The 22,711-nt window shown below is 44.1% G+C and overlaps 1 protein-coding gene across 1 annotated transcript in view; it reads right to left on the bottom strand.

Moving 5' to 3' along the window:
• LOC124795262 (glutamate receptor 1-like) overlaps positions 1-22,711 on the bottom strand; it is a 396,377-nt gene that overhangs the window by 23,740 nt on the left and 349,926 nt on the right. The window contains exons 13-15 of the mRNA XM_047259207.1: positions 19,771-20,273; positions 6,693-6,891; positions 852-1,096 (exon numbers count right to left, since the gene is read on the bottom strand). Coding sequence (XP_047115163.1) covers positions 852-1,096; positions 6,693-6,891; positions 19,771-20,273 — 947 coding nt within the window. The remainder of the gene's footprint in view (positions 1-851; positions 1,097-6,692; positions 6,892-19,770; positions 20,274-22,711) is intronic.

Here is a 22,711-nt window from a genome sequence, read left to right as displayed (position 1 = left end):
GTATGGAAGTGAAACGTGGACGATAAATAGTATGGACAAGAAGAGAATAGAAGCTTCCGAAATGTGGTACTACATAAGAATGCTGAAGATTTTTTCAAGTTGGTATTTAACGTCAGATCAGTTCATTCCTTTAATATTGGCCAGAACGAACGATGCACATCTTTCCAGATAAAAGCAACAGTGTTTTTCAAGATATATTGGTACATGATGAAATTAAATTAATGGCTCATCTGTTTAGTGTCATTGTCACATCATTTACTAACGTTAACTTGTACAAAGTATGAATATTGTAACAAAAATATCGACATTTTGTATCGATATTGTACCAAACATAACGTCCGTTACTGAAATATCGATACCTACGTGTCGATATCTTAGATTAGTTTTGAAACTAAAGGAAAATATCTTAAGTATACGCAACAGTTATTTCAGAAAATGTTGAAAGATTTTCTAATTACAAGGACATATTTTCCGTGCATGTTCCCTTACTTTAGAGAACCTCTGCGTGCTGTTTATACCTGCAATAACTCTGAGGTGGTTCTTAAGTTTTGGACACACCTTCGAAGCATGAGATTTCTTAAAGAGAGGGGTAGCGATTTAAATTGTCCCAGCCTTTTCCAAAGTTTCTCATTACCCTAGACCATTTTATAACTCACTTTACTAATGTTTTGTGTTATTTTTATGTAGTTTTATCGATATTTTCAGGTCATTTCAGCGATAATTTTCTAGGTGTTTAAGGTTATAAAAATCGAGTCCCTGCGGTTACAGGTCCTTTTTCATGGTCGTAAACTAAATGAATTCTCACTAGGGGCGGCTGCCCCACTCCCACCCCTGCAATGAGAAGTGCGTACCTGAGAGGTGAACCCAGTGGAGTCGCTACGCCGAACCCCTTGGCGTCCAGGTTGCGGCCGACCTTCATGGTGTCGCAGGGCTCCCTCTCGTTGATGTAGTCGTTCTTAGGGGACTCGATCAGCAGCGCGTACTTCCCTTTGGAGTTGCGGACGCGTCTGATGCCCTCGTCGTACGTCCGCACGAACACGTGCTTACGGGAGTTCATGAACTCCCACATCTTGCTGTACAGCGTGATCTGCGACCTCTGTCAGAATAATGAAGGAGTTTATTAATACAAGTAATTGATGCGCAGTGTGAACAGTGAAGGAGAAAAGTTACTGCTATTGCACTGAAAGGTACCGATTACACATCTGGTTAAACTTTAAAGTTCAGCAGCTTTTGCTCTTAATTTAATTGTCATATTTGGCAGTGAGCATTTTCAGTTATCAAGGCATTGTGCTGTACTTCGTGGTATACGTAAACATAAAATATTAGTTATGCAGATATACACTGAGGTGGCAAAAGTCATGGGACGCCTCTTAATATCGTGACGGACCTCCTTTGCCCGGAGAAGAGCAGCAGCTAGACATGACATGCAGTCAACAAATCGCTGGAAGTCCGCTGCAGAAATACTGACCCGTGCTGCCTCTACAGCCGTCCATAATTGTGATGTGTTTCAGGCACACGTCTTTGTGCATGAAAATAAATACTATCAAACATAAATGTTTGATAGTATTCATGTCGGGCGATCTGGGGGCCAAATCATTCGCTCGAATTGTCCAGAATGTTCTTCAAACCAATCGCGAAGAACTGTGGCCCGAACACACTCTTAAAAATTCCATCGTTGTTTGGTAACATGAAATGCATGAATGACGTCTACGTCTACGACCTGAAAGTTAATCTGCGAGTCCATTGTAGAAAGAAAACTCTTCGGTCTACGCTGGAATGTTGCAGGGTGTAATTTAACTATTATTCTGTAGCCCCCACACAATACCCGTACTTAAAAGACAAAGCAAAGCGGTTGAGAAGCACCTTCAGTCAATTACTAACGTCTTAAACTCTCTCTCACTGCCTGCTGCAACAGGAAGCACAATGCAACACACCCGCACCGAGACAATAGCAACAGAAACACTTTCCGCAACAGTATTCGTGAATGTGACCTTTATGTACTCCCCAATAACTACCATCAGCCGAATAAACGTCGGGATTTAGTCATAGGAACTGGATAGAAGAAAGCCTTAGTATGGTCCTGTATAGTCGAGTAGCTTACGTTTTAAGAGAGCTTGGATTAACATTATATTTGTCTGTGATGGCAGACTGACAGCTTGCACACGAATCGGTGACGTAGGAGTACGATGTCTGCGTCATCCGAAAGTGCTATTCACATGAAAGATACAGAGCAATGTCTTCTTACCCTGTCCTGCAAGTGCCGGCTCATTAGCGATTCATCCTTTCTACGGATTGCAGCGCGTTTCCCCACAGTTCTTAGTTATCGGACGTCATGCTGTAAGGTTGTCATTCCAGTGCAGTGACCAGCAGGCTAACCAGATTTAAAACCTTGCAATCTTGTAGGCTTCTGGAATGAAGCTTTTAGGAGAAGATAGAATAAAACTTTGCCAGATGGGGTCAGAAAGCCAGACGTTTATCATTTACTAAGATCATATCTCAAGTCAAAGTACATCAGATGTATTAATGCTTTGCTTGAGTACTAACCCTTCTATTGAAAATGTTAAAAGTGACCACCATTCTTTCCTTGGCACTTTTGGTCCCTGATCAGCAAGTTGAAGAAGGCGAATCGAAGTTGGACTGCTGAAATTGCTGCAGTCTCATCGGAAATGTTCTGCTGCATATCTTGAAGACTGTGAAGGTCGTTGCGATACGCCTTAGACTTGAAGGCTCCCCACACAAAGTAATCCCACACTGACAGATCAGATGACATGGGTGGCCACTAAGGGCCGCGACCATACTGACCTTTCCTGAAAACTCTGTCAGGCGTGAAGATTGTGTAAATGTGTTCGAAGGTTCGGCCGGCTGTATGGGCAGTTGTTCCATCCTGTTGGAAGTAACTGTACCTCTTTTCCTTCTCCGTTAATGCTGACGCACATGGTTTCAAAATGTAGGCAACGTAACAAGCAGAAGTCAGTGTCCGATGAAAGAAGGTTGGATCAGCAATGCGGCGCGCAAAAATTACACACCGAACTCCAACCTCCTAATCGTGCAATGATGTTTCACGGAAGTTAGGCGGATTCTCCGCTGCCCAGAACCTGTGATTCTGTGAGTTGACATAACCACTCAGGTGAAACCCGGCTTTATCAGACATAAAGAACAGATCCATGTCCAAATCATTCATTGTCACCTCAGTGAACAGCCACTCTCAAAACTGCAGGCGCTGAGGAGCATCTACTGGTTTCAGCGCACGAGCAACAGACGCTCGGTAGGGATGCAGGCGCAGTCCCAGGTGGAGTATTCGTCCGCATGATCGACGTGATGTGCCAGTCTCTTGCGACAGGCGTAAGGTTGATTTGGTAGGACTCTGAAGCATTTTCTAGTGAGCTTCAGCCAAATTTTCTGGTATGCGGGCACGTTTCGCATTTTTTTTTTTGACTTGTTGTAAACAGATTATGTCTGATGCCACTTCCGGACTAAGCATTGAATGGCACTCATTGCTGGCTCTTGACACCATTACACTTCTCAGAAAACAAATGATCACACCGTTTCCACGACTTTGTTGTCACGTAACTTTCCACAACGAACACCCGTTGCTCCATTGTGAGTACCGTCGTTCCCTTTGCACTGCTCTACACACACAGACAGTGACCGAACTACGCTCTGAGCGGTGTGATCATGTGGCGGGCGCACACGTGGTGCGCACTTCATGGGGTGTGGTTATATGCATACATTCACACCCAATCGTATCCACTCGTCCGGGCCACTTTTAATTGCCGCACCCTGTATAGGGTGATCGGTTTCAACCGCATCTATAGTGCATACAGTGTTTACCTCAGTATCTTGTCAGTGCACTAAATTACAACTTTCCATAGGTCATTACTAAAGTATTCAAGAGTTGCTAAATTTTTCCAGTTAAAATTTTCATCACATACACAAGAACCAGTAGATACCTACCAGTACATTGCAGTATGTTGTAGTGTCTGCGAAACAGTGTATGAAATCAATATGAATTACAAGGGTTGGCTGAAAAGTAATGCCTCCAACTTCGTAAGAGTTCAACAGTTGGCAGCATTGGTATGCGGCAGGTACTAACTTGTTCCGTAGCCTCTTCTCTACAACTCTGGTTGGCGGGAAGCCTTAGCATTGAACGGTTGTGTTGCTACAGTCTAAAGTATGGAACCCTGCCCAGACGGTCGGTCGATGCGATATAAGCAAGGTGCAGTCATTGAATTCTTGACAGCAGAAGGTGTCACCCCAAAGGAGTTTCATCAGAGAATGAAAGCAGTTTATGGTGATTGTGTTGATATGAGTACTGTGCATCATTGGGCGAGTAAGTTTAAAGATTTTGACTTGGGAACATCTGACCTGCGTGACAAACAAAGAGTTGGACGTCCTGTGACAACAACCACCGAGTTTCACAAGTAAAATCTTGACAGATTGATTCAGGACGATCGCCGTATCACTCAGAGATAAACGGCAAGCACAAACGGCATTTCACAAGGACGTGCGGGTCACATTATTGCTTTGTTTGGCTATCGGAAGATGTGTACAAATGGTTCAAATGGCTCTAAGCACTATGGGACTTAACATCTGAGGTCATCAGTCCCCTAGACTTAGAACTACACATCCATGCCCGAGACAGGATTCGAACTTGGGACCGCAGCAGCCACGTGGTTCCGGACTGAAGCGCCTAGAACCGCTCGGCCACAGCGGCCGGTGGAACATCTGTGCACGATGGGTACCCCGGATGCAGACTCCTGAAATGAAAGCTCACAGACTTGAAATTTAGCACCGTCTTACTTCCATTTGTATGAGAAAATTCGTTCATCGTTGGCAGAAATGTATCCAATTGGCTGGTGATTATGTGGAAAAGTGAATATTCGTAATTAAAGGTCAGATTCTAAGGATTATTTCTGCGTTTGATTTATTAAAATATTCCCATCCAAACCCAATTAACGAAGGTGCAAGCATTACTTTTCGTACATATTTTTCCTTCCTTATTCGTAAATGAAATATAACATAGTTTAAATGATAACTCTCATGTAACTGATCAGTATGTACTACTATAAACACTGTTGAACCTGTAACAGTCATTAATATTCTAGCATCGGAAAAAGATGTCACTGACGTGATCCATGCAACAAGCGAACATCTAAATAAGTAATTGATCAACATACTAGATGCGTTTGACAGAGGTAACGGTGGAAGTTCGTGCAACTGTTGCCGTCGATCCCGTCGTCACCGTTTATAACGGCGTAGGTACACTAAACATGTGGGGCAAGTCCTAGGTTATTCTCTGTATACACGTGAACAATAGATTTTCTCATAATGTAAATTAAAAATAGTTCCCATCCTCCAATTCTGACCGAGTTTTTAGTCTGATTTCCCTTGGAAAGACGGCAAATGCCGAAACTGGAAATCCCTTTCCAAATACACTATATGGTCAGAAGTATCCGGACACCTATTAGTAGACATTAATATGGGACGCTTCCACTCTTCGCCCTTATGACTTCTTGAACGCTTGGGCCACTTTCAGTGAGGAGCCTGAATGTCTGTGGAGGAATGACAACCCATTCCTCCTTAAGAGCCGAAACCAGGGAAGGTAATGATGTTGGACGCTAGAGTCTGGAGCGAATGCTATGTTGTAACTCATTCAAAAGATGTTCCACTCCGTTCAGGTCCGGACTGCGGGCAGGTCAGTGTATTTTAGGAATGTTATTGTCCACAAACAATTGTCTCACGATGCTGCTTTACGACGAGGTTGAGTGTCATGCTGGCACACACATCGCCCCCGAAATGTTCTCCACTTTGCACAAAACACAGTACTGTAAAATTTGTTCATATGCTTCCGCATTTAACGTTTTTTTAAGAACAACGCAGTGAAATTGTTACGAAAAACACCCCCAGCCACCTCCTTCGCACTTCACTGCGAACACTGCAAATGCTTGAAGGTAACGTCTTCCAGGCATTCGCAGAACCCAACCATTCCATTGGACCGTCACAGGATATAACGTGATTCACCACTCTAAATCACTCATCTCCAATCGCCTACTGTGAAGTGGCGTCGCTCTTTACCCCTCTTCAAGCATCGCTTAACGTTGACTCCATTCTTGTGAACTCACTACTTATAGTCATTGTGCTGGCCTGATTTCATGAGATTTTTATAACAACCTTCGGCAATGCTCGACTGTCCCTGTCCATCACTACATGGGGTCTGCCTGGTCTTCCTTCAGCTGTGTTTGCTCCTTCACGTTTCCACTTCATAGTGATATCACTAACTGTCGACTTTGGCGCTATAGAAATGTTGAAATGTCCCTGATGAATTTGTTACTTAGGTGATATCGAATGACTAGTTCATGTTTGAAATCACTGAGCTTTCCTCACCGTCACTGTTTTTATTTCTCTACTGAAAACATAATTCTCCCCCCTTCCTTATACAAGGGCTGGTTCGTCCCTCGTGAAATGTAGCAGTCAATTCCGCATTAGATATTTCAATTGGAACTCCCTCTGCCCCATTACCAGATCGCTTCGTATCTGGCTTAACCGGACTTTACAATGGACCATAAATCTACCAGCCTGCTCTACCTTCAAAGGTGTAGATTAAAAGATACAGATTTACATACGAATAAGAAAAGTAATGATAGCAGAGAGCCATTATCCATCTTATAGCAGAGAACCATCATCGAGCTTACCCTGAAGAAGTCCCAGGTGGATCCGTGGTAGAGCGTCCCGTACTCGACCTCCGTCTGTGAGGCCAGGTCCTCAGGGCTGTTGATGGGCGCCACCATGCGCTCCACCGTGAGGAAGGCCGCCAGGTTGGCCGTGTAGGATGAGATGAGGATCAGCGTGAAGAACCACCACACGCTGCCGACGATGCGGCCAGAGATAGACCTGTCGAGTGCCAGGGTCCGTCACAAAAGCCGCGGACACACGTGTGGGGCGCTGTTCCGTCTTTACGAGGCCTTCAGTGCTACAACTTCATATCTTTACGTCCATGTTTCTGCACTCTGTGTCATTACTGAATATGTTGGCAAGGAGAAATTCACAACCGTAACATTAGAATAAAGAAAAATTCCATCCTTCGTTTGGTCATTTACATCATATTAAAAAAAGCAGAACTGTACGATAAATTGCACTGTAAAATTGGTTGCTATTAAGGAACACTGGTAACTTCTACATTCACTTTAGTATCTAATTCTGAAGATTTTGTCATCAAGTGCCGAAAAACCATGCAACATTTAGAGCTTCAGACTGTAAGTCAACTAACTGTTTTGCCTATACTAGTGTTATGTATTAGTGATAAAGCCTATCTCATTGTCGGTGATCGATTGTGATATATTAATTTGTTTGGAACTCAAGATAACACGGAGATTCTCAGATAGCTTCAGACAAGAGCTTCTTTCCCTACTGATAAAATCTATGTTGATTCCTTAAGACAGTAGTTGCAGTGTTTTACCAAAAACGTTGAAAGAACTGCGCAACTACAGTGTAGAGGTAAGATGCTGCTGTACATATACAATGCCTAATACTGTTCGCCCTATCACTCTTTCATGAGCGTCATCTACACTGTTCAACCATAACATTGTCACCATCTACCTAGCAGCGACGCGACGTGGCATGGAAGCAGTGAGGCCTTGGCAGATCTCCGGAGGACGTTGGTATCACATCTGCACACACAAGTCATCTAATGCCTGTAAATTCGGAGGAAGGGGCGATGATCTCTGACGCCACTTTCAATCACATCCCAGATGTTTTCTATCTGGTTCAGATCTGGCAAGTTGGCGGGCCAGCACATCAGTTGGAACTCGCCACTGTGTTCTTCGAGCGGCTCCGTTACACTCTTGGCCTTATAACATGGCGCATTATCTTAATGAAAAAATGGTGGGCACCACGATCGTCATGAAACGTTGTACGTGGTCTGCAGCCAGTTTACGATACTCCTTGGCCGTCATGGTGCCTTGCACGAGCTCCACTGGACCCAACATTGGCACATGCATGGGTCGTCGGCTGGGAGGGCATCGTTAGGAGAGGTCGGTGCACTGTGTGTTCAGACACACTTGTACTCCGCCCAGCATTAAAGTCTGATGTTAGTTCCGCCTCAGTTCGCAGCCTGCCCTTTTTTAACAATTTGTGCGGCCTACGACGTCCGACATCTGTAATGAGGGTTGGCCGCCCAACCCAACGGCGTCTTGTTGTGGTTTCACCTAGGTTTCTCCACCTGCTGACGACACTCTAACATCCTACAAGTCGCGCTGTTTCCGACAGGCTCGTGCCGAGTCTCCGGGTAATCACAATCTGCCCTCACTCAAACACAGATAGATCGCGCAGCTTAGCCATTCTACACATGGGCAGCACGCTCACTGATACTACATGCATCGTGCGTGTGTCTGACTAGCAGTGATTCCTCGCCAGGTAACGCTGCTGTCGCCTGGATGGGTTTCCAAGGTTATTTTCTTTCAGAGTTCTTTGATTTAGCATTTATATGCATCAAATTTATTTTACTTTGGGATAGTTTGGAAGTCCTTGTTTCAGTATAACGGTATGTTCCGAACCGGATCTCACGACTCGAAAATTGTTGTCGCTGATACAGAATTGTTATCACGGTGGTCTTTCCGAACAAGTGAGTCAAATAATAAAATGTGAGATAGTGTATAGATTCAAGAACTGTAATAAAACTTTAATAGGCCGACCTCTGTGGCTTAGAGGTCATGGATCAACTACCACTTTGGATGTTGGGGTAAGCTCTAAATGTGCCGCGTCTATGTGTGTCATATATACTGTCAAGAACTGACAGCAAGAAATCGAGTGTAATAGGAAAATAAAATGTGTGGTGAGTACATATAAAGATGCTTAAGATTTCTGCGTTGCAGTGCTGGCTGTGTAGCTGAGCAGCCAAATGCGAAAGTTTTTTATTTGTTCGTATTTGATCCGAGAGCGCCTCTAAGTATTTTAAAATTTTACGTGCGTTCAAACATCTCTGTAAATGTGTATCCTGCATTAAATTACTTGTATATGCCTTCAAGTATATTGCTATAAAATACTTCTGGCCTGACCAATAACGACCTGAACAGCCCTTAATTATTTCAGTTTTCGTCTATGGAATGTGCTAACTCCAAATAGATAATTTTCCAAAGACGAAAATTATGTCATTTGCTGTTTGAATATAGACTCGAAAACCAGATACTGGATTAATGGAAGTATAAGAAAAAGGGGCTGAAGCATTGTTGGATATTCGTAAAAGGTAGTTAACATTTCGCAGATGGTGTGCAAAAGGTTCTTTAGGGAAGGAAGATTATGGATTGACCTACTATTGACAATATGATGTGACAGAAATCACGGGATGAAACTTGAGTTTCGTCAGATTATTTGTGTAATTCTAACGAAATTCGTATTACCAGAATTACTTTCAAATGGAGGTTCTGCCGAAGGAAAATCACGCGGTATTCAGTGTCAGCAACAAACAGGGCAACGCAAAAAGCGAGACCGTATCTATAGGACAGGGAAAGCAATCCAAGAAGAACATTTTAATGACGGAAATGAAACAACTTTAATTTGTTTTATGGGAGCTGGTATTTTATATTATTAGCTACTTAAAAATACACCTTGCAAATGAGATTTACTTTTATGTGTCCATTCATCCAATATGACTTTCAGATCCGCAATTGTATTTTGCACCGAAAGCTCAATATTACCCGTTCCATCACTGAAGGCCGAAGTCAGTCTGAAACACAAGTAGTGAACGTTGGGGACCAGGGAATCCCAACATGTTGACCTGTGATGAGTGCCTATGCAGTAATAAAAGCAGTGTCAGTCAAGAACTGAAAGAGCCGCGAAGGCCTCCAGAACCAATGGATACCACAATAAAACGATACCAACAGCTTCTAAGTTCAGCAGGAAGCCAGATAAAGGAAATGAAATTAAAAGAGAAAGAGCACCTCGTGGTGATCGCCTACCTTAGGTGAAGGGCATCAGTGATCGAGTAAGCAAGGTGTTTCGCCGTGAAGGCATCAAACTCAACAATGTTGTCGTCAGGAGTGCCCCAGGAAAGTGTGATAGGACCGCTGTTGTTCTCTATATACATAAATGACTTGGTGGACAGGGTGGGCAGCAATCTGCGATTGTTTGCTGATGATGCTGTGGTGTACGGTAAGACATCGAAGTTGAGTGACTCTAGAAAGATACAAGACGAGCTAGACAAAATTTCTAGTTTGTGCGATGAATGGCAGCTAGCTATAAATGTGGCAAAATGTAATTTAATGCGGAGTAGCAGGAAGAACAAACGTGTAATGTTCGGATACAGTATCAGTAATGTCCTGCTTGCCACAGTGAAATCATTTAAATATCTGGGCATAATGTTGCAAAGCGATACGAAATGGAACGAACATGTGAGAACTGTGGTAGGGAAGGCGAAATATCGACTTCGGTTTTTGGGAGAATTTTAGAAAAGAGTGAAAGTGTGGGTCACATGTAAAAAAGAGCGCATTTAGGACGCTGGTGAGACATGTTCTTGAGTACATCTAGAGTGTTTGGGACCCGTGCCGGATGGGACTGAATGAAGACAGCGATGCAATTTAGAGACGTGCTGCTAGATTTGTCAGCGGTAGGTTCGAAGAACACATAAATGTTACGCAGATGCTTCGAGACTCAAATGGGAATCCCTGGAGGGAAGGCGACGTTCTTTTCGAGGAACACTATTGAGAATCGGCATCTGAAGCTGACTGCCGAACGGTTCTACTGCCGCCAACATACATTGCGCATAAGACCGCGAAGATAAGACACGAGAAAGTAGGGCTCATCCGGAGGAGTGTAAATAGTCGTTTTTCACTCGCTCTGTTTGCGAGTGGAACAGGGGAGGGAAAGACTAATAGTGGTACATGATGCCCTCCGTCACGCACCGTACGAAAACTTACGGAGTATCTATGTAGATGTAAATGTACATGTAGATGTAGACGTGTCTTCCGGAGAGGCTATAGGTTCCAGCATTTGGAATAATCTGGTAAGGACGCAGGAAAAGTTCTCAGCGCCGCATGTTACTGTGCTGCCGCTTAAGGATACCGGATACTTTTCCGGCTCAATATTATGTAAAAATCAACACCTATTTCTTTCAGGCACTGTTTGTAATGTATATGTTTTACAGATATTTTGTTGATATCAGGTAATTTAGCACACTTTCTAAACACATTAGAAGTATTTTGAATATTTTTGAACCTGCTTAGGGTTATTTAAAAATTACAAAGAAATTGTTGCAATTTTTTTTTTCAAAATGATTCCTCAAATTGAGGTACCATTTAATCCAATGTTATACATTTGAAGGAGACCAGATTTTTACCAGATATGCATGCTGGCTGAGGCACTAGGCCTATTTAATTCCACCTATTATGTATATTACAAGGATAAAAACATCACATCTTACATTTTAATTTTTATAACTTTTTCCTAATAAAAATGTTACGTTTTCTATAACTTAGTTGATCGGCAATAAAGCTTTGCTCTACTACTTAAGTGTGGACTATCGAAAGTTACAGAAAAAAATTAAAGCAATGCTTTATAAAGTTTAGGAATAATTTGTACCTGAATTCTGAAAAATACAACTTGCAGGAAATTGCGAATGAAGATATGAGCCCAATTAAACTGTGCCTCAGAACATTCCTGAAGCATAGTCTTCATCCTGCAGCATTTCTTCATCTTCAAGCTTCCTTTTGGCGTTCCTTTTAGCAATTCTTGATTCTTTGGTAACTTGAAGAGCGAATCTTTCAGCTTCATGCACCCGTTGTCTGTCACACGCAAGCAATTCGTCTTCCATATTAGAGCCACATTTTATGCCTAAATTTCCCAGGACTTCCAACCTTCCTATCACTCCACCATTGAAACGTATCACTACATCTAGTACACCAACTTTTAATGTATTTAGACCCAAGAAAACATCCTTGGGTAATCTTTCCCACATGCAATGGTTGAAACTTTCATTTGTATGCTGAGTGCCCTCATGAAGACATTTACTAAGCAAAACAGGGTCATTCAGGTCTCTAAAAATTGGTTTTATTTAATTCATAACAGGCCCAGGAAGAGAATGCTTATGATGGTATTTTTGACCATTTTCTTTTGCTTTTTCGTAACCACACCAAGAATCTGCTCCTTTAGGGCAAGGTCCGTGAACAGAGTAGTCATCTACGGACAACGTACGACAGTAGGTGGCCCATACAGCTTTTCTCATTGCTGTAACATCATTCAGAGGTGTAGTTCGTCTGATGGCCTTCCATAATAACTCTGAGGAAGGTCTATTTCAACTTCAGTCAATCTGCCTCGGTCAGACAGAGATTTTCCATTAGATAGCAAGTTTCCTTTCATTTCTCTTCGTAGCTTCCTCAATCTAGCATCCATTCTCTTTTGCACATGTCCACAACACTCCAGTTTTGTTACCAAGATATCACCATAAACATAGAACTCATTAATTTTATTGAAAGCTGTAGAGTCCCCATCGGCTAGGTACTTCGTATATCTAACGTTATAAACGGGCACCGACCTCTGAAATATTTGTAGAGCTCCATCACACTCCATACCTCCACTGTAACCCCATCATAATTCTTGGAACACTGATGTTCAATATTTCCTTCAATGTTACCATGGCAGGTGTGGCAGTAGTTAGATAAGCACTCAACATCAACAACTTTTCCAAATGGTTCAAATGGCTCCGAGCACTATGGGACTTAACATCTATGGTCATCAGTCCCCTAGAACTTAGAATTACTTAAACCTAACTAACCTAAGGACATCACACAACACCCAGTCATCATGAGGCAGAGAAAATCCTTGACCCCCCGGGAATCGAACCCGGGAACCCGGGCGTGGGAAGCGAGAGCGCTACCGCACGACCACGAGCTGCGGGCAACTTTTCCATTCTCCTGAGAAGTAGCACTTACAACACCATTCAAGGAACGATGTCCTCGACGTTGCCATGTCCCATCAAGTGCAACAGCAATGACCCTGGTTCCATTAATATTTACAGTTTCTTCTACCGAACGTTTCATAGATTTCTTAGACGCAACCGTCAAGGCACCTAAAAGTATTTTTATGTACTTGCTGAACCTAGTCGGAGGAGGAGGAATGTCCATCAAAGCACAAAACGTTTGAGCAGCCTTTTTTCCTTTTCGTATTGCACGCATTGCATACACTAACTTCAACTTCACATCATAAGAATTATGGACAGTGTTCGAAATCATTTTCGAGGTGGATTTATTACAGGATCTACACAGAACAACTAATTTTGACGCCAAACCCTTCCTGCTACGCCGGGCGATGTGGCCGAGCGGTTCTAGGCGCTTCAGTCTGGAACCGCGCGACCGTTACGATCGCAGGTTCGAATCCTGCCTTGGGCATGGATGTGTGTGATGTCCTTAGGTTAGTTAGGTTTAAGTAGTTCTAAGTTCTAGGGGACTGATGACCTCAGATGTTAAGTCCCATAGTGCTCAGAGTCATTTTTGAACCTTCCTGCTACTTTGTTGTTCAGTTATTTCCAGACAGCCTACACCATCACATTGTTTACATTTCGCCGCTTCCTTTATCAAAGAAGATGGCCCAACAACAAATCCACTACAAACAGCGTCATTGTTAACACAAAAATTTGAAGCACCAGGAGGCGCGCCATGTGGGAGTTTATTCAAATGGTTCAAATGGCTCTGAACACTATGGGACTTAACTTCTGAGGTCGTAATTCCCCTACAACGTAGAACTACTTAAACCTAACTAACCTAAGGACATCACACACAACCATGCCCCAGACAGGATTCGAACCTGCGATCGTAGCGGTCGCGCGGTTCCGGGAGTTTATTCCCTGAAGAACTGATACATGGGTTACTTTCAACAGTGTGGTTTGCTTTGTTTGTGAACTGGTTACCACGGATTTTCCTTTTATTGAAGTTTTTTATGCGTGGCATAGTTCGTATTGTTGCACACTAAAGGATATCTACTTCCACAAATATATGTAGCACTTGGGCCACAAACATTCAGTAACATGTGAACCAACTGCTTCAGCGAAACAAAAGTAAATACTAGCAAAGATAATCATTTACAGACACTAGAAACCTGCACTGTTGCCGACATATACAATGTATCATACGCATAATCGCTGGAAACAGGAAGTTCACGGTTCTTTTCGAAATAATACTGGTTTCTGTAACAGAAATAAAGGGGGCGTGGCGGCATACATGACCGTAACTTTAAAATTTGGTATATATAGGTCATTTTTCGTTTGAAACCCTATAATTTGTATATCAATGTAGTCGGGAAAGAATTTAGAATTTAATAAAGTCATAAAAAATTATCGATTTTTCCACCATTTATAAGTACGCATTATCCGTAACTGGGGCAACTTTAAGGCCTTTAGCACCCTAGCGCCTGTGTAGCAGAACATGAGCGCTTTGTTTGGGCGACGCAAAATAACGTATCAGCAACAGCGGAGCACCAGCGCGATTGTGGGCAGGCTATAACTTCCACGAAACAGGAGCAACGGCAAGACAGCCGTGGATGCGCACGCGAAAAATAAGAGAGGCAGTCGAAATCTTGAAACAGCCAGACAGCATCAACAGGAAGTCAGGTCGCGTGTGATCTCACTGAGCACTGCCGAGATCGACCAAACGGCCTATACACAACTGGCGTTGTCTTTCCGCTACTAGCCCCAGAAAACCCGGCCCCCAGGAGCTTGTCGCTATTCTTATCTAGCTACAAGCTGTCAACAAGAAGTGGAAACCGCAAATAGTTAGCCACGTATCCCCTCCCTCTGCCCTTATATCAGAGACGACCGAGAATCCGCCATGCATGTAGATTATTCGCTGGCGTGCAGATCTCTGTCTCCTGAGCGCACGCTTCTCTCACTGCCACACCTCGCTGCCTGTGCGTGACGAGGGGGAAGAGGGGAAAACTGCGAACGCGTCGCGTTAGATGGCAATGCAGACACTCAAGGAATAATGAACAGCTTGCATATAGCTTGGTTTTGTGCTTCTCAAAAACATAGATCGCAAACCAAATCAGTTTTCACTCTTATTTTTGGTTCGCCTGAGACATAATCAAATTTATACCGCGCAAAAAGTAACAGCACATATTCAGACCCAAATAGTTTCGCGGGTACTATCAGTATACCAAAACGAAAAAATCGCTTTCAAATAAGAAGAAAGCTAAAAAAGTGCCAGTTGGAAAAAAAAGTTAACATGAAATTTATTCATGATGTTAAAAGTAATGAAGCAAAGTAGATGTACAATAATGTTATTACAATTACACGATTAATGAAAGCGAACAGAAGCGTAACAGTAATAAAAACAACATGAGTGCAACACATCCTAACAAGTAAATACATCGATACAGAAATATTGGTATCCAACACAAAATCATTTATATAGAATACACTTCTTTGTGGAACTAAAAACTGGAAATAGGTGAAACAGGAGAGTTGCTGGAGGTAACATAAATGCAGTGTTATTCTAAATGATAGACCCATTTTCAAAACTTCGTATTCATTCAAGTACAATTCCAAAATTAAAAAGTTTTATACCAATGAAAACAGGAAGTTTCAAAGCTTTTTTTCATAACGTTTGATATAAATTTAATAATTTGTATTTAATTAATTCTTAATAACTATTTAATAATTAGAAATGTGATAAATGTTCCCTCTGGCCACCGTTGGCGCACGGCAAACATCGACGCGGTAGTCAAACTCGTCCCACACATGCGAAAGCGTATCTGCTGTTACTGAGTGCACGGCAGCAGTGATCCGGTTCCTCAGATCGTTCAGAGTGGCTGGTAGAGGCGGGACGTAAACAGCTTCCTCCACATAACACGATAAGAAATAGTCGCAGGGTGTGAGATCAGGAGATCTCGGTGGACAGAAGTGCAGAGCCAGGTCCGGAAGCCCCTGCGACCGACCCAGCGCTGAGGAAGGAAGTCATTCATAAAGTCTCATACTTCACGGTGCCAATGGGGCGGAGCTCCATCCTGTTGGAAAATGAAGTCCTGGGAATCTTCCACAACTTGAGGGAACAGCTATTGTTCCAACATGTCAAGGTACGCGATTCGCGTTACAGTTCTCTCCGCAATGAACCTTGTACGGGATACGGCACAGAACATATTGATTTTCGGTGAGTCTCTTTCATGTTGGAATGATGAAGTGGATTTCGCAAACCCCATATACGATCATTGTGTCCGTCGACTTTTCACTATGGTGGAACGTCGCTTCATCGCTAAAAATTATACACTATAGAAATGCGTTATCCGCCATCTTTGCTATCACATAACCACAAAACGCCGGCCGCTTCTGTTTGTCATTGGAGTTCGGAGTCTGAACAAGTTGTAATCGGTAGGGCTTGTACAGCAAACGCCGTCTCAGAATTTACCATACAGTTGGTTGGGGTATTCCAAGTTCTCGACTGGCCCTATTGATAAACTTACTGGGACTGCGCACAAAACTTCCTTGAATCCGTCGGACTTCATCCTCTGACACACACAGTCGGCCTGTGCTTTTTCCTTTGCACACACTCCCAGTCTGTTCAAATTGTTTAAACCAACAGCTAATGCTTTTGCGAGTTGGTGGTTGAATACGGAATTTGGTATGAAATACCCTCTGCACTGCAATTTACAACTCACTTTTCGCGACTTCAAGAACTCAGAAAACCTGGTGCTCCACTGTCGCCATCTCACTCACAACTGACAGTGAAACGGAATGACGGCCCTATTGCCGCGTGAATCTTACCGGCCGTTTCTGAAACCATTACCGCCAGCTCGCAGCCGCCCACCAAAAACTTTGAAACTTGCTCTTTTCATTGATATAAAACTTGTTCATTTTGGATCTGTACTTGAATACATACGAATTTTTGAAAATGGGTCCATCATTTAGAATAACCCTGTACTGATACTATGGCGAGAAACGGCTAGAAAGACAATGGATGGAGAGGGAAACAAACCAAAAAGTATTACAGAACATAATGGGAAACAGAAGTCTGATTAAAGAGAGAAAGAGTTGGAAATGTTTAGCTCATAGTTTTACATCCAACACCTTTCTAATAAATATGTTTGAAAGTATGAGGGTGTAAGACGTGTATATTTCTATTTTCTATTGTAAAACCACAATTTATGAAAGATACATTTTAAGAAAAGAGCGGGAAAGACCGCGCATTGATACATTTTGTAATGGTAGCAGGGATTGTCTGCACCAGGAAGCATTGTTGGCGGGAGGGACCGCACTTTAGCGTTCGTAGGAAGCCAGTAGTAAGCGAGAAGTGAAGCGAGTCGGTAGCAGGTCTGAAGCGAGAGGTTGAGAGGAGCGGTGTGCCTGCCAGCCAGCAGCTATGATTTACAAGAGATCATAAACGGATGTACAGAGACATCAGGTAACTATTATCATAAGAGGAACTAATATTATTGAATTATTTTTTTGAGAAACCCAAGACTACTGAAGGTATGTTTTCGCAATACTAGTTGTAAGATTATTGTAAAAAGTAAGTCCCATTTGAACGTTTGTAAAATAATTTCATTCAGAATATACACTCCTGGAAATTGAAATAAGAACACCGTGAATTCATTGTCCCAGGAAGGGGAAACTTTATTGACACATTCCTGGGGTCAGATACATCACATGATCACACTGACAGAACCACAGGCACATAGACACAGGCAACAGAGCATGCACAATGTCGGCACTAGTACAGTGTATATCCACCTTTCGCAGCAATGCAGGCTGCTATTCTCCCATGGAGACGATCGTAGAGATGCTGGATGTAGTCCTGTGGAACGGCTTGCCATGCCATTTCCACCTGGCGCCTCAGTTGGACCAGCGTTCGTGCTGGACGTGCAGAACGCGTGAGACGACGCTTCATCCAGTCCCAAACATGCTCAATGGGGGACAGATCCGGAGATCTTGCTGGCCAGGGTAGTTGACTTACACCTTCTAGAGCACGTTGGGTGGCACGGGATACATGCGGACGTGCATTGTCCTGTTGGAACAGCAAGTTCCCTTGCCGGTCTAGGAATGGTAGAACGATGGGTTCGATGACGGTTTGGATGTACCGTGCACTATTCAGTATCCCCTTGACGGTCACCAGTGGTGTACGGCCAGTGTAGGAGATCGCTCCCCACACCATGATGCCGGGTGTTGGCCCTGTGTGCCTCGGTCGTATGCAGTCCTGATTGTGGCGCTCACCTGCAGGGCGAGAACACGCATACGACCATCATTGGCACCAAGGAAGAAGCGACTCTCATCGCTGAAGACGACACGTCTCCATTCGTCCCTCCATTCACGCCTGTCGCGACACCACTGGAGGCGGGCTGCACGATGTTGGGGCGTGAGCGGAAGACGGCCTAACGGTGTGCGGGACCGTAGCCCAGCTTCATGGAGACGGTTGCGAATGGTCCTCGCCGATACCCCAGGAGCAACAGTGTCCCTAATTTGCTGGGAAGTGGCGGTGCGGTCCCCTACGGCACTGCGTAGGATCCTACGGTCTTGGCGTGCATCCGTGCGTCGCTGCGGTCCGGTCCCAGGTCGACGGGCACGTGCACCTTCCGCCGACCACTGGCGACAACATCGATGTACTGTGGAGACCTCACGCCCCACGTGTTGAGCAATTCGGCGGTACGTCCACCCGGCCTCCCTCATGCCCACTATACGCCCTCGCTCAAAGTCCGTCAACTGCACATACGGTTCACGTCCACGCTGTCGCGGCATGCTACCAGTGTTAAAGACTGCGATGGAGCTCCGTATGCCACGGCAAACTGGCTGACACTGACGGCGGCGGTGCACAAATGCTGCGCAGCTAGCGCCATTCGACGGCCAACACCGCGGTTCCTGGTGTGTCCGCTGTGCCGTGAGTGTGATCATTGCTTGTACAGCCCTCTCGCAGTGTCCGGAGAAAGTATGGTGGGTCTGACACACCGGTGTCAATGTGTTCTTTTTTCCATTTCCTGGAGTGTAATTAATTTTTGCCAGCAATATTGCATTACTGATTATAATCCATCCCAAAAACCATCAACGTAAAACTTTGCAAAATTTTATTGATGTCAAGAAATAGTTTAACTGTGAATTACGTAACTTCAGTCAAATTAATTAAAGAATAACGTCAGCTTTGCTATTAAAGAGTAACGTCAGCTTTGGTAATAAATACAGTCACTTATTATGACAGCCCACCAGCAGCTAATAGAGTATAGTAAATCAGAGTAAGTATATTCATGTCGCAGTTCGATATAATAGTCAGATGGCGATCCAGTAACAGTAAAAAAGGGAAGGAACAGTTTTGGGTTATTGCAGATAACGACTGAGGGCCACGACGACGACACATTCTATGTTTCGTCGAAATAATCAGAAAATCACTTTTAATAAGCAGCATTTAAATTTGTATGCGAAAATTGAGAAAGAGAATCAATTTCAAAGGGAAGATTTCATTTGTTATTATTAAGCAAGAGATAGAAATCCTAAGGGAAGGTTTCATAGGTTATTGTAGAAGGGAAGGTTGCGTAACGAAAGGGATTTAGAGGAGACGGGAAGGTTTCAAGGGAAAAAAACGAAGGGATGCCCAGTAAAAGTATAGTTTGTGAACACCAAAACAAGAAAAGCTTAAAAAATTGTGGGGATACACAAAGAGTAGGCAGTGGCAGAGTAGAATGGTTACTTTCAGAAGATGAAACCTCTAGGAAATTAATAAGCGAATGAATGAGTTGAAACATAAGTGGGCAGGCAAGCACACTGTCTGACGGGGCAGAATGTGTCTCCATACTTGCCGTTGGACAATTCACCTGGGCGTGATGTCACAGCCCTGCTGCATGAACGCTCCTAGGGCGAACCACAGGCTGTTGAGAATGCTGAAGTCGTTGGTGAGCGCGCTGCAGTCGGTCGTCTTGCCACTGCCGCCTCCACCGCCGCCACCACCGCCGCCCCCGCCGCCGCCCCCGCTGCCCAGCGGGCCGATGCCCAGGGCAGCGACGCCGCCTCCGGGCGTCCCGACGCCCACGATGGCCAGCCCAGCCGTCTCGTCGAACGGCGGCTGCGGCAGCCGCCACTCGTACGGCGAGAAGCGCGACACGATGAACAGAACGATGCTGACGCCCACGTACGAGAAGATGACGCACACCCAGATCTCCTTGCTCAGAGGGTTCAGGAAGCTGAACACTCCCGGCTTCTGCTTCATTGGCTTCTTGATCATGATGCTGATGCCCAGCGACATGAAGGGCTTGCTGAAGTCGATCACGCGTTCCCGTTCGGACGTGATCGTCATTGACGCGATGGCGATATCTGCTTCCTTGGAAATGAAATTTCAGTGTTATTAGTACTGGCAAAGAGATGAGAAATGTCACAGTTCGCAAGCAAAGCCAATTTATTATTCATACTTAAAACTTTTGGAAACGCTCAGCCTGCATCGCAAAAAATACTATTTGGAAACTGTCGTGACACATGTGACTTCGTAGGCTTTCCCGGCGTAATAAATCTTGAAAGTCTCTTCGGGTTTGCCACCGGATCCTAAAATCAACTTGACTCGATATTTCGGCGATCCCACTGGTCGCCATCTTCATGGAGAGTGCTGCTTCTGCTGATGAGTCCCGCTGAGAACTGATGCTAGGCTGCAATTCGACGTTCAATATAGGTCACTGTTCAGTACATGTCGCATGCGCCGCCCATCACGGTTGTGCCCTCCAAGACAGGGAGGTTGCGCCGCCCTTAGTAGAACACTGCTGGCAACGATGTATCGCACTAAGGGTCGCACCAAAGAGCGTTCAATTTTGAAGCGAGATATCACAGGATTCCACGTCCAGCTAAGAGGAAACCCATTGCCTCTGTTGATTAGATATCCGCCAACCTAATTTCTATCGCCTCTTTAATCAGCAGAGACGATAGGTTTCCTCTTAGCAGGACGTGGAATGCTGTGCTATCTCGCTTCAAAATTGAACGCTCTTTGGCGCGACCCTGAGTGCGATATATATATCGTTGCCACCAGTGTCCTACTAAGGGAGTCGCCACTTCCCTGTCTTGGAGGGCTGCAACCGTGATGGGCGGCGCATGCGCCGTGTACTGAACGGTGGCCTATATAGGACGTCGATTTGCAGCCTCGCGTCAGTTCTCAGCGGGACTCATCAGAAGAAGCAGCATTCTCCATGAAGATGGCGGCCAGTTGGATCACCGAAATATCGAGTCAAGTTGATTTTAGGATCCGGCAGCAAACCTGAAGAGACTAGTCGTGACACATCTTAAATAGCATAGATTCCACTGTTAGTACACTCCGGTAAACGAAAGAACAGCGAGTTTCAGGAAGTAAATAAGCTTACCGGCCAAAAAATAGTAATTCTATATGCCGAAACTAGTAGCAACTATAGATACCTACTGATGACGCCAAACGATTACAGGTGTAGAACAGTGTTTAGATTATTCACGGATGTGTCACAGCGAACCGACTGTCTCCCACTCCCCTTGCACGAAAAGAACCAAGGTCATAATAAGAAAAAAGGGCTGTTACTAGCTGGTGTGCTAGAAATCATGTTGCGAAGAATATGGCAGGTTACTCGAATTTATCACAGTGTACTAGCGAACAGTTTCCGTTGTGGTAGACATTCAAATCTACAAGTGATTCACATCAAAACTAGCAAAAGGCTATTTGTGAAGGATTTAGAACTGCTACCATGAGTCCAAGCTTGTGGCTATGTCTCTGAGTCTTTGGTGCAAGATTATGTCCTAAGCTTTGTGAACACCTGGATACATCTTTGGGTTTAGGTGTCCAGGTACTTGCTGGCTCATGATGCCTGAAAAAATGGCTCTGGATCAAAAGGAAGCAGAGAAGTTAATGGAGGCTTAAATTCAGTGATTTTGTCCTCTCACTAGCTCCATACCTCCCAGCTACAAAAGGGACTGGTACTCCTTCTTTGACCAAAATGTCTGGGGAAGATGGTATAGACTTATCACCCTGGTCGGTCAATTATGGACGCAGAGACAACTACCTGGAAGAGTGGTGACAGGAACTTAATCCACCTTCTATACCTCTGAACATTTCAGGAGCTGGCTTTTGTGCTTGGTGCCTGATAGGATCATAAGCTGAAAAGTTCTTGTGACTGGTGCTGATTTGGATCTTGGAGGTTGTCTTACACGCTACTTTCTCAGCTCATCGTATGAATGCGTTCATTTAAAGAGAGGACCAGCATATCGGCGCCTCTGCTATGAAGTTTATCAAGGGTTCTTTTCACTGGGTTGTAAAACACGCTGAACGGTGGATAAAGATTTTCGTCAACGGAGAGTGTGGCCCTTCTTAATAAATTTGGTTTTTCTGAATTAAGTCCTAGTGGTGGTTTGTGAAGCTTGACAGTGGCTTGACCAATGGAGGTTTCTTGAGAATGACCTAGGTGGAAGTGTAAAACTACCACAGTTAGTGGTCAAATGAAAGTCTCGGTTCTTATCTATTAATCGCGTTGCTGACCAGAAATTCTCTCTTATGGAAATTTGGAACAGAGCTGTACGTAGGCGCCATGGCTCGCCCGTGCCCAGCAATAATGGGCGAAGACACTAACTATGGAGATGGGAGTTGCACTCTTCTTATCTGGTTGGACGAATGAGGTTTCTACCATTATGTGGATGATTCATGGTGTTGTGGTGGTCGAAAGGCCTCTTTGAGGAACTGTCTGCAAAGGGACTTGATAATCGGAAGAGCATCTGTAATCTTCTTTTATTTTTCTAAATTATGAAATAATGGTTCCT

The sequence above is a fragment of the Schistocerca piceifrons genome, chromosome 4 (genome assembly GCF_021461385.2).
Source record: "Schistocerca piceifrons isolate TAMUIC-IGC-003096 chromosome 4, iqSchPice1.1, whole genome shotgun sequence".
Taxonomy (NCBI): Eukaryota; Metazoa; Arthropoda; class Insecta; order Orthoptera; family Acrididae; genus Schistocerca; species Schistocerca piceifrons.
This window is presented reverse-complemented; position numbering and strand designations above follow the sequence as displayed.